Source organism: Mus musculus, chromosome 9, assembly GCF_000001635.26.
Source record: "Mus musculus strain C57BL/6J chromosome 9, GRCm38.p6 C57BL/6J".
Classification (NCBI taxonomy): Eukaryota; Metazoa; Chordata; class Mammalia; order Rodentia; family Muridae; genus Mus; species Mus musculus.
Window position 1 is genome coordinate 95479522 of NC_000075.6, and position 12770 is coordinate 95492291.

General features: G+C 36.2%; 1 protein-coding gene across 8 annotated transcripts in view; it reads right to left on the reverse strand.

Moving 5' to 3' along the window:
* U2surp (U2 snRNP-associated SURP domain containing) overlaps positions 1-12770 on the reverse strand; it is a 55103-nt gene that overhangs the window by 22628 nt on the left and 19705 nt on the right. For 2 of the 8 annotated variants that reach the window (NM_001357975.1, NM_001357974.1), the window contains 11 exons: positions 11861-11955; positions 11747-11779; positions 11570-11652; positions 10569-10734; positions 10179-10390; positions 9225-9268; positions 6040-6144; positions 4887-4953; positions 4649-4812; positions 2571-2733; positions 2132-2211 (listed from right to left, as the gene is read on the reverse strand). In NM_001357975.1, coding sequence (NP_001344904.1) covers positions 2132-2211; positions 2571-2733; positions 4649-4812; positions 4887-4953; positions 6040-6144; positions 9225-9268; positions 10179-10390; positions 10569-10734; positions 11570-11652; positions 11747-11779; positions 11861-11955 — 1212 coding nt within the window. Of the gene's footprint in view, positions 1-2131; positions 2212-2570; positions 2734-4648; positions 4813-4886; positions 4954-6039; positions 6145-9224; positions 9269-10178; positions 10391-10568; positions 10735-11569; positions 11653-11743; positions 11780-11860; positions 11956-12770 lie in introns of all 8 variants that reach the window. The other 6 variants (NM_026476.2, NM_001114977.1, NM_001357977.1 and 3 more) reach the window with 3 other exon arrangements.

Consider the following 12770-nt stretch of genomic DNA (forward strand, 5'->3'; position numbering starts at 1 on the left):
AGCAATCTGGCCCTTTGTGTCATATTAAAAAAAAATTTTAAAGGTAAATGATGTACATAAGGCAAAAAAAGTATTAACAATAAAAGTAGGGCTCTCCTAAAACCATTCACATACACACACAGACAGACACATATATGCAGCCTGAGCTATCCCAGGACTTTGCTATGTAGCCAAGGATAACCTTGAACTCACCTTCCCACCACACCTGATTTTGTGCAGTGCAGAGGATCAAACCCAAGAGCTTTTACACACTAGACAGTACTCTACCAACTGAACTCCACCTATACCTACATCATGACTTATTTTTTCAAAGATCACCTGGATGCTGTATAGAGAACAAACCAGGGTGTAGAAGAGGGAAAACCAGTTAGATTACTACTGTAACTCAAGCCAGACAATGGCAGTATGGGCCAGCAAGCCAGGAAAGTGGTGCTAGTTTGCTTCTCTAGATATAAAATATATTTATATCAATAAGAAGTGTTATAGATAAAGAGAGAGGAACCAGACAGACTGAAATGCCAATCAGTCCTCAGTAGCTTTCTCACTATGTAGCTTAGCTAGAATGGCCTTGAGCTACTGATCTCCCGGCCAGGATCACAGAGTGAACCCCACACCTGTTTTTGAGTGCTGCTGGATCAAACCCAGGGCTTCTCCATGCCAGGAAAATACTCAAACAACTGGGTTACAATTCCCAGCTCAGGTCACAAATCTGATTTCCTTTTGGAGTCAATTCCTTTCCCAGAGCCCGATTATTTAACAAGCACAGAAGGGGAGCTGCGTGGAACTGAGGATTTGTACAGGAATTATGATGTCCACTACAACTCCCTCCTGCTGTAGCCAACAAGAACAAGAAAAATCAATGACCAGGGCTGGAGAGACAGCTGTTTAGAGCACCGGGGTCATTCAGCTCCCAGTACTACCATGACAGATCATAGATACAATTCCAGGGGATCTGACACCTTCTAACCTACATGGGTACCAGGTATATATGTGCATACATAATATATGCAGGCATAGCACTCATATGGAAAAATAAAAATAAATCTTTTTTTTAATTAATACAATAATTATCAAAAGAAAACAATGTTAAACCTTTGGTTTTTTTTCTTTTTCCATGCCATTATTTTTAATACTATTTATGCTTATTATAAAGTAGCTAAATGGGCAAAATAATGTAGTTTTCAATTTTTTAAACTCTACCTATTAGTTCTACTGTAAATATTTAAGAAATAAAATATAAAGCATGGTGGTTCATACTAAAATCCTGCACCTGCAAGGTTAGGGTAAAAAGACTGCCACAAAACCAAAAAAAGAAAAATAAAGAAAAAGAAAAAGTCGGGCAGTGGTGGCACACGCCTTTAATCCCAGCACTCGGGAGGCAGAGGCAGGCGGATTTCTGAGTTCGAGGCCAGCCTGGTCTACAAAGTGAGTTTCAGGACAGTCAGGGCTACACAGAGAAACCCTGTCTCGAAAAACAAAACAAAACAAACAAACAAACAAACAAACAAAAAGACTGCCACAAGTTCAAAGTCAGTCTGGGCTGCACACTAAGTTCTAAGCAATCTGGGCTAAAGTAAGACTTTTAGCTCAATAAAACAAACAAACAAACAATGGTCAGCTACACAGCTCACTTGCTGTCAAGGTGAACAACTTGAGTTCAATCCCTGGGCCCCATGTGGTGAAAGGAAAGACTCAACCCCTACCCTACAAGTTGTCCTCTGTAGGTCATGTTCCACATTCACACATACATACACACAAGTGTCATTAAAAAGAAAAACTGAAAAAAGGCTTACATTGGTTTAGTTCAATAAACCTTGAGCTTATGTGTTTAAGAGTTCTACTAAATGAGTAGATTAAAATAATCTTTAAACCGTTTTCTTTATTATTACTATTGTGGGGCTGGGGTTTGAAGTCAGGTTAGAAGACAACTTTATGGAGTCATTTATTCCCTTCCCCCTTTATAGATCAAAATCACAGGCTAGCACAGCAAGCACCTGAACCCAGAGCCATCTCAACGACCCCTAAAATTATTTCCTATTAATGAAGAATGCTAACAGAGCAACCCTCTTTTTTGGTCTCCTCATCCTTAAATACATTACTTCAAGAGTATCAGCTCATATCTTATACTTACAATTTCCTGTAATATGAAGCATTGGCAACTTTGGCTGAAGAGTTGTATAAAACATCAGAAACCAAATATAATCTGGCAATCTGTAAACAAAATAAGGCAAAATGAAAACGTTAGCCAATAGGATATTTAGAAAATACCCCATACATTCATACTTTGAAGTAGTGCAGAGGCTAAGTTTAGTGACAATTTAACAGCAACTCCTATTAGAGACCCAACATCATTACAATCATGACTTTTGCAGGAATACAATCTATTCATTTATTTACATTTCAACCAGTTTCTCAGAAAGAAGTAAGACTGTATAGAAAAGATGTTATCAGTCAAGCTCTTTATGTCAAAAAAGAACTTTTTATAATTTTTAAAGAGTTACAATTTAAAGTCAATTATTATCCCTGCTTTTCTTAACTAAATGTATAGGAAGAAAAATCACTTCTATTACCTTCTTGGGAAGAGGTGTCTTTAAGATGGACAGCGACTCAGTAATGCAATCCACTATTTCTTCAGCAGCTTCAGCATTATTAAGACAGAAAACCATGGCATCTCCAATATCATTTTTCCTTGGAGTTAATCCTCGCAAGATTTCTTCTAACTTATCCCGCTGTCTGAATATAAATTTTCACTTATAAATATTTAAACGTAACATCCTAAGTGTCCCAATAATCACTGCTCACAGCCTAGCACCTCCTGGTTGTTGCTCTGGTGGGCCAGTTACCATGTTCACCTCACAGAAACGCATTCAGAACCCACTCAGATCAAATGGTTGTAAAGACGGAGACTTGTTAGGTTGCCCTAACTGGTTACAATCTTTTAAAGAACTTATATAAAGAATACTTTTTTAAAAAATTAACAAAATATTCTAATAACTTTTTTAAAACTTAAAACAAGTAAATTTTAAATTATGATCATTTTTTAAAAAGCCTCCAAAAGTATTTCACTCTTATACTATCCCCACTTAAAACAGAAAACCTCTAATTTCTCCACATCCTTCCTTTGAAAGAAGTATTACTCTAGCACTTTTACAAGGACTAGTATAAACTTTTTCTGTAAGAAAAACATAAATATTTTAGGTCCTACTTGTAAGACAGTTTCTCTACTCCTGTAATTCCAAGGCACTCTTACATACATACAAAGAATCATTGTGTGTCAATAGAACTTTATTTACTTGGAAGGCAAGATGGCACAGCAGGTAAAGACACTTGCCTCCAAGCCTGATAACTCAGTTTCATCCCTAGGACCCAAAGGGGGGGGGGGGGGGGAGTCCTGCAAGTTGTCCTCTAACCTCCACATATGCCATAGCGTATGCCCAAAACACAAAATATAGTAAGTCAATGTAGTCAGAACTTTAACCTGTATTTACAAAACTGGAGATAGCTAGATTTAGACCAAGGACTGGGTCTGCAGCTAATGTAATGAGCATAAACCTAAGGGAACACACACACTCAACAGCTGAAGGACTCCACTGTCACCAGCAATGCGATGACACAATGGGTATTAAGCCTCACACACTTTACAAAGAAGTATTTAACATTATATGTAAAGTCTTTTTTAATACTTCATTTTTATGTGCATTGCTGTTCTTCCTGCATATATGTCTGTGTGTGAGAGTCAGATCCTCTAGAACTGGAGTTACAGCTCATGGGTGCAGGCACTGAAGAAAGGTCCTCTGGAAGAGCAGCCAGTGCTCTTAACCACTGAGTCATCTATCCAGCCCCCACACTAACATCTTTTAACCAACCTCCATACTAAAATCTTTAGCTAGCATTTTTCATGAGATATGAAGAACCTCTAAACACTTATTAAATATATCTGCTTTCTAAAATGTGGATAGCTCACTATACTAGTTCTGAGCAAGCACCAGTCTTTTGGTAAGATTTAACTTTTACCTTATGTTTGTGTTTTACTTCCATGTTTGAGTAAACATGCACAACATGCATATCTGGTGCCTGCAAAGGCCTAAGAAGGACACTGGATCCCTACAACCAGAGGTACAGATGGATGGTTAGGGGCCACCACGTAGGTGCTGGTCCTTGGCAAGAGCAGCAAGTGCTCACTTATTAGGTGAGCCATCTCACCAAGTAGCACTAATAGTAAAGTTTCCTAGCCGCCATCTCAGAATTGCTACATACACAAACTATGGAAAGGGTATGCATAGCCAATGCCTGACCCAACTAGCTACACAGTAACTTTTCCTCTTTTATCTTTCACTCTGGCAAGAATTCTAACAGTCTCTGGGTAATCTGTGTAAGAACTTAATACTTAAAGTACAATGCTAGAGAAAGAGTTCAACTGTGTTTAAGAGACGATCACTAATTTCATCAGGAAGAGGTCAAGGTCAACAGGATAATTACTTGTATTCTCCACTATGTTACTCCAAGATGTCTAAAATCATAAAGTACAAATAAAACATTCCCAAGTGAAAATACCATGTTATCTTACAGCTGAAATAGTTACAGCAAGACACTAATGAAAGCAACCATTAAAGCAACTTTCCTGAATAATAAGAGAAAAAAATCTTACTCTTCCTTGAGTGCTCCCTTCTTACTAGGTTCTTCTACAAACGCTTCTGTCTCTTGCTCCTCTGACATCCCATGAAGGTATGGATTTAAAGGTGGTGGCCTCCAAAAAGATCCATTTTTGAACATTCGAAAATCTTCTGTCCGCCATTTCGTTGGAGAATCTCCCTAATAATACCCAGAATGTTATTTGAATAGTCTAACCCTCAGTTAAAGTCAACAGAGTAATTAATCCTACTTGCCTGCAGAATAGAATAAAGCTTCCACCTGTAGTAAACATGGGCTGGTGTCTGGTTTTCAAATAAGAACCTAAACAAAACAAACAAAAACATTAAACACCATATTCTTCAGGAGAGAGCTATCTACTTTAGTATCTACATAAAGCCAGCCACTTATCAGCCTATTCAATTAAAAAGAGAGAGCTACATAAATAAAACAAATGAGAAATATTATTGCCTCTTACTTCTAAAGACAAAAAACAAAGATGCTGGGACAAGAGGGAGAAAGGGTCCTCTCATCTTCTATGACGTCCGCCTCCCCACGCCCCAGACTGTCTGACAAGCTAATCTGAACGTCCAGAACGCGTGTTCTCATTGTGTCAGATGACTGTTTTCAGAATTTTTTTTAAATTTTTGTTTGTGACGGGATCTCTCAATGTAGCCATGACTATCCTGGAACTCAGTATATACTCCAACAAGCTGTCCTCGAACTCCAAGAGATCTACCCACCTCCCAAGTCCTCGGATTAATGGTATACAAAATCACACCATACTAGGCATGGCTGTTTTTTATAAAACACAAGATGATATATTAGAATACTGAAAAGATTTTTTTCAATATGTAAATCTGAAAAATCTTTACCCCATTTAACATTTAATGTCTTAGATAAAGCAATTCAGATGATTTCCTGACAAAATACTTTGCTCAATTCTAGCTTGCTTATAACTCTTTCACTGAAAAGCATAATGAAATACTATTTTCCTCCCAGAAAATGCTAAGAGTTGCTACACCATAACTATGTAAGTGATGGAAAACCGATCTAAACACATTCTAGTCTAACTACTAAGACTCATTCATCCTGCAAAAATCTTTTTTCTTCTTCTTTTTCTTTTCTTTTTTTAGGATTTTATTCTTGGATATACGTCACTTATTTGTTCATATTTGTACATGTGCTCGTGCAGGTAAATGACAGCCAAAGGACAATACTTGGAAATCTTTTCACTCTCCCAAAACCACATGGGTTCTGGATATATAGTTTCTGGAAGGTAAAATGATGTCTGGAAATGATTGGATGGATGGCAATGTTGTATAGTAATGTGAATGTACTTAACGCCCTCAAACATAGTTAACCCAGAAGCTCTGTTATAGATTTATTACCATAATAAAAGAAGCACACCTGAACATAGGATTGTTGATTTCTCTGTTCATAATCATAGCTTCAAACATTGGCCCTTCACGTACAACAAATTCTATCATTCGGTGTATCAGGGCGAGTAAATTCCTACAACAACAACACAGTTAAAGAAAATGGATTCAGACATATCCCTATATAAAACTACTCTTAAGTTACTAAAATGGTGCAGTTAAAAAAAATCATTCTGCTAACAGATTTTAATATCAAAAAGTAATGTGGAGCACACACTAAAGGCCTTGAGCATTAAGAGGGCAGTGAGGGCAGAGGATTGGGAGGGAGGGAGGGAGGGAGGGAGGGAGGGAGGGAGGGAGGGAGGGAAGAAAGGAAGGAAGGAAGGAAGGAAGGAAGGAAGGAAGGAAGGAAGGAAGGAAGGAGAGGTGAAGGAGAGGTGAAGGAGTGTGGGAAGCCACAACAGCCTGATAGTAAGATTTAATTTTCTATTTGCCACTTAACATTATTTTCAAAATGCAAAAAATTAAAATTATAAATCACAACTAATTGGATAGCTGCAAATACATAAATTCAGCCAACTTACAATTTGCATGTTACAGCCATCTAAAAATGTACACACTATGTCTGTTTTAAGAGAAAATATTCCTAATACAGTCACTTTCATGATATTGAAATGTTATAACCATAACTTTAATTTACAAAACTGCAAAACTAACAAATTTAAGATCTGATTTAATAAAAGACCCATCTAAATTACTGTGTTTCTAATACACACATACCAGATGGAGTTTTTACTAAATCTGACCTTTAATGAGGCAACATCCCTTTGCTGCACACTTCAAAATTAGTTTAGAATTCCTAACATGTAATCCTGCTTCTATACTATCAACCAATGAAAAATTATATTGCAAAGCCATTAGTGAATGAATTCCAAAACATGGGACATGGTGAGGTACCCACTCTCTGTAATGCTAATCTTCCCATATTTAAACCAAAAAGATATGAGTAACTTTATTAAATCACTTTATTGGTTGCAGTTATAGAAAGAATTTTTTTTAATCTGAAAATCTTTAACAAAGATTCAAAATTATTTTCTGACACTGACTAATGTGTCAGCTTAAATATTCATACGCTGCTCTAGACTTCTCCTTCACCAGTCCCCAAGTAGTTCAGAGTTGGCAGGTAAAGCGAAAGGATATTGGCTCACAGTGAAGAACACATAGACTGTATCTTACGCATTCTCAACTCAATTAAGTCCATGTAACTGCTAGAATATAAATAGAGTTATAGAAGACAGATTTGGGTAGGGGGAGTGAAAGCGCTCCATAATAATTTGTTTCAAAGTATCTGACCGTGAAATAATCTCAGTTATGAACTATATTTTCTACAGTTTTCAAACAAGCCAACTTAAATGGACACTGATATGTAGTAGAAAAAAAATAATTCTAAAGACCAAAAAATTACATGGAGGTTTAAATTTTTACAAAGGGGAAACTATGTATTTAGAACTACCAATTCAACTTCAAATTGTTTAAAAACAAATCACTTAATTTTAACTTAAAATTTATTTTCCTTCACAATAGTATTAACTGCTGTGCAGATATGCAGTACTGCTCCGTAGTAAGAAAGAACTGTCAACACCCATGCAGCTCGTGACACTGTTTAGACAGGGGCCATGCAATTGTCACTCAGTTCTAAAACCCCCATTGCTATAAGGCAAAGCCAAACTCAGGGAAGTTTTATGTGCAAATCATAAAACATGACCATTGACCAGGTGGACAAATGTTATAGATACAGAGATTTTTATCAATATAGTCAAACTTGACTTCATTAATTTAAAGAACATGAAAAATGATATATCAAGTTTAAAACCAAAGGATTCATTCTAATAGTAAGTCAAAACTTTTCAGCAAAATGTAATTTTGTTTAAAAATAAGCTGTGTCACACATAAAATTCCTAAACTTGTTTTTTGTTTGTTTGTTTTGGGTTTTTTGAATGCTAAAAAAATACTTTCCCTGTAAACATTTTAACAGTGGAAAAATAACCCACTATAGTATTAAACAGGCTTGTAACTAATAAGAACCTATCTTCATTAAATTACAAGTTTAAAGGAACTTTTAAAATGTTTCATATGATTATTTAAAATCAAAATGTGACAATTAGTTGGTGCTGACTTGGAATCAAGAGGAAGGCATAATCATACTCTTCCCTTAAGGATTATATAATTTTCTTATTTAAAAAATTACTTTTTCTATCAAAACAAAACAGTGTAGTACAAAAAAATGTTCTATTTTAAAGTGTATTATTTTATATTTAAACAGTAATCATCTTATTCTGGGTAACCACAACAAAAAGAGGCCTCTCAGTTAAAATAAAAAGCACATTTATTGGAGTCGATCGTACCAATGTCTGGTAAACCTGTATACTTTCCCAATCCATCCCATGATGCCTTCCTGGTCCCCCGCTGCCGCAGACAGCTCAGCTGGTGTTGCTCACCAAGGCCAATGTCAAAGAGAATTTGGAATTCTTTTGTGTTCATTTATTATTCAACCAGTGTTGTGTTTCTGTGTTTGGGAAAAGGCTGAGCTTGACTGAGCAAGAGCATACCTACATGATTGTTCTTCATTAGCAGTGTATTAAAAAGAAAAAAAAAAAGAAGAAGAAAAGTAATAAAAGAGATCCAAACGCCTTTACTATGACTAAAAGATCCTAATACAGCCAGTGTCCATGAAAATAATTAGAATTTCTTCTTAAAATCAATTAGAAAAAAAGAAAAACAATACGACTGCACCTCCACTAAGATCTAAAACCAAGGTTGCATATTTAAGGCATGTAATCCAGATGTTTATCCAAGATAAATAAAGTGGGTCAAATTGTAATATTATCTAAGCTTTAAAACTCATTTTACTTATATACCTATTTTCCCTTCACAATAGTTTCAAATTAGCAGACCAACAACTCCACATTAATTTATTTAAACATTCTAATTTCTAAAGGTATTTAAAAACTCTCTAAAATGAGAATAAAAAACAAAAGAAAAGATGACATAAAATTGCAAAGTGTACTAAACTTAATTTTTACACATCCCCCAAATGTAGTGGGAAGGAGCCATTGCTCAGTCAAGATATTACCTTTTCCTCAACACCAGTTCTTTTCAATTCAGAAGGGGATATTGTCTATATTTAGATCAGTAATAATAAAGAAAAACATGTACCTTTCTGTTGGGATAACCACTTTGACTATGGCTTGCGACAGAGTCTGTATATGAAGTCACATCAGATAATAAACATAGAATATGTGAGTATTGTTAACAAGTAACAAGCAAAAATATACATATGCATTGAAAACACTACACATCTAATCACAAGTTCTGCAGGCAATCACTGCATTTGAAGTAATTATACACTAAGCAATTACATAATGCAAATGGATGTGTTCACAGTGAACAATTACTGTTCACCAAAGGCAAAAGCATAGAACATTCCTGCTAGAATGCACATCAATGTACTGAAACAGGGGCTACACTGACAATTAGCAGATAATTAACTTGTGAACTAATTAACTGTCTGCTCTGACCACACAGTTGGTTACTTTGTTCCCAAGCCTTTAAAACCAGCCCTGGCATTTCAAGTGTAATCAACTCATAATAGAACCAACAAATTCTTATAACTTGAAATTAAGTTGGTTTTATGTTTAATAAAGAAAAATATTCACCCTTTGTTTTTACTAGATTAGTTAACTATTTTTGAAATATCATATATGCTACTATATAGTCTAATAACTCAAGACCTTGAAAGCTATGTTAGTTTGCTGTCATCCAAACAATTTAACTATTTAGGTGGGCTTTCTTAATTGAAAAGTCACTTAACCAAATAAAAACTACCATGTTCTCAAAACAAAGTAAATCCAAACACTGACTACAACACTGGGGGCGGGGGAGAGGGTGCGCTTACCGAGTGCTCAAAAGGGAATGGCAGCCACAAATAAAAATATTAAATATGACCTAATATTTCAATACAGGGTTTTCATGGGCTAAGGCAGGGAACATATTTACTTATTTATGAGTTGCCAGAGTAACACATGTCTATAAAAATTGTTGAAAAGAAACACTACCACAGATACAGTATTTACATATCAGATGCAGTCCTATGTACATTTTTAAAATTACCTTCTCGAAATCCTCCTTGTTTTTAGGTGGTGGTAACATGGGAGCATTGGGGTTTTTTAATCGCTCTCTAGGCTGCGCATTAAAAGGCAGTCCGGATGGAGGTGGGGGGAGCGTGTGTTCCATCATAGAAGGCGGAATGTATATTGGATGTGGAGGAATAGGCACAGCTTTACCCCAACCTAACTTCATTTCAAAAGACATAATCATTTTTCCTACAAAAGAAAAAAAGAAAGGAAAAAGGTTACTTTGACAAGCTCCAGAGAAAAAGTATTTCTGAATTAAATTTCCTATGTATATTTTCCAATTTGAACCAATTCTCAGAGTTTTTATGGCTAATTTTCTACACCAAAGAAGTACCTGACTCCTACAAATGGACACTAAGGACTTTACCGTTTAAGTTCTTTAGAGCTCTTTCAGCATCTCTTCTGTTCATAAAAGCCACAAAGCCACAGTTTCTTTCTCGTGCTCTTTCTTCATCAGTTCTAGGCCACATAATTTTTACACTAGCTAATGGTCCAAATCTTCCAAATTCTTGGCACAGCATTTCTTCATTCATCTATTAAAAGATCAGAGAGTTTGGTTATGCAACAAAAAGGAAAGGAGGCGCTAAGAATATTATGCAACCCAGAAAGCAAAATCATTTTTAAAAGTAGAAAGCAACATATTAACCCTACAGTATTACACTCAAAAACTAGAAACTCTACATTGGCAAAAAACCCTGCCATACTGGTGCATTTGAAGTACTTTCATATTAGAAGCCTTCTATTTTATTTAAATAAGCAGTTAGGGCTTGGCGTCTTAAGAGCTACTGGAACCAAAGGCATGTCTGATTTCTCTTCCTGTTTGAAGATCTTGGGATCTAAACACCTATGCAATCACAGCACAGGAAGATGGGAACCACAAGGAGCCCCAGAGGAGAAAAGGAAAAGAGGACCTCCATAAGAAAGCAAGCTACCTATCAGGAGGTGCCTCAAGAGTACAAACTAGTTACTAAGGAAGCCACATCTTCACAAATGTACAGGAAACAATTCAGATCCAACTAATAAGCCCCAAGTTTTCAAAACAATTAGAAAATACCATCTAATTCCATCAGATTTGTCAAGTTCAAAATCTTTTTTTTTAAAGATTTATTTATTTATTATATGTAATTACACTGTAGCTGTCTTCAGACACTCCAGAAGAGGGAGTCAGATCTCCTTACGGATGGTTGTGAACCACCATGTGGTTGCTGGGATTTGAACTCAGTACCTTTGGAAGAGCAGTTGGGTGCTCTTACCCGCTGAGCCATCTCACCAGCCCCCCAAGTTCAGAATCTTAATTTTATCTAATTATCCAACAACAAGAAAAAAAATGAACATAAGCCAACATTCATTTTATTTTCCTTATATTACCTGTGGATTAATGTTTCCAAGGTATAAATTTGTAGTGCTGGGATCTCCTACATCATGTGAGCCAGGTGCATAATCATCAAGAACTAGAACAAGGAGAAAAAAACAAGTTACACCCTGCGAAATACAAAGTTGAGACAATTCCTAATTCTTTAAAAAGCAAAAAATCGGTATTACCACCAGACGATCTATTTCTTCTTGAAGGCACATCCACTTAAAGGGGGGAAAGAAAACAACTCTTAGTTTCTAGGACAATAAGTCATAAATGTGTGCACTAAGATAAACATCACTTACTAGAACGTCGCTGACCATCAGAGTCTGACTGAGGAGGCTCAAACCGACTTAACCTGCCTTTTGTTTTATGTCTCTCATCACGTTCTTCCTGAATTCTGTTGAAAATAATTATAGTTAGCTAAGAGTACACCACAAGTTACTCATATTTAGTAACAGTTTCTCTAGGTATTATCTTCAAATAATGTGATGTGTTTATTTGCATCAGTAATAATTATAACCAAGATTAGTGAGCCCCTCAGTCACAGAGCAGGAGTGATGGCTCTTAGGGGGAAAGGAAAGTCAACATAAACCACTACTTACGCTTCTGCTCTTAATAGATTTGATGACACCTAACTTGAACCCCACTGAATAAACAGGATTCCAGACAGAAAATAAGCATCTGAACTAAATCTATACATTACAAACAGATATAGACACTGAATAAATGCTAATTGATTTTCAAGCACATCCTATCTATTGTAGCTTCAGAAAGCTCACTTGCAAGCCAGCAGATAACTAGTATATGTACCAACAGCTATAATTATCAGTCCAATATGTCTACGATAGAATTCTATTTTTAAAGATTTTATTTTATGTATGTGAGTACACTGTTGTTCTCTTCAGATGCACCAGAAGAGGCAGCAGATCCCATTACAGATGGTTGTGAGCCACCATGTGGTTGCTGGAACTAGAACTCGGGACCTCTAAAGAGCAGCCAAGTGCTCTTAACCACTGAGCCATCTCTCCAACCTGATAGAATTCTTCCTATAAAACTTACTGTTTTGACAGGAGTGGTGGTGCACGCCTTTAATCCCAGCACACGGGAGGCAGAGGCAGGCAGATTTCTGAGTTCCAGGCCAGCCTGGTCTACAAAGTGAGTTCCAGGACAGCCAGGACTATACAGAGAAACCTTGTCTCAAAAAAAAAACCA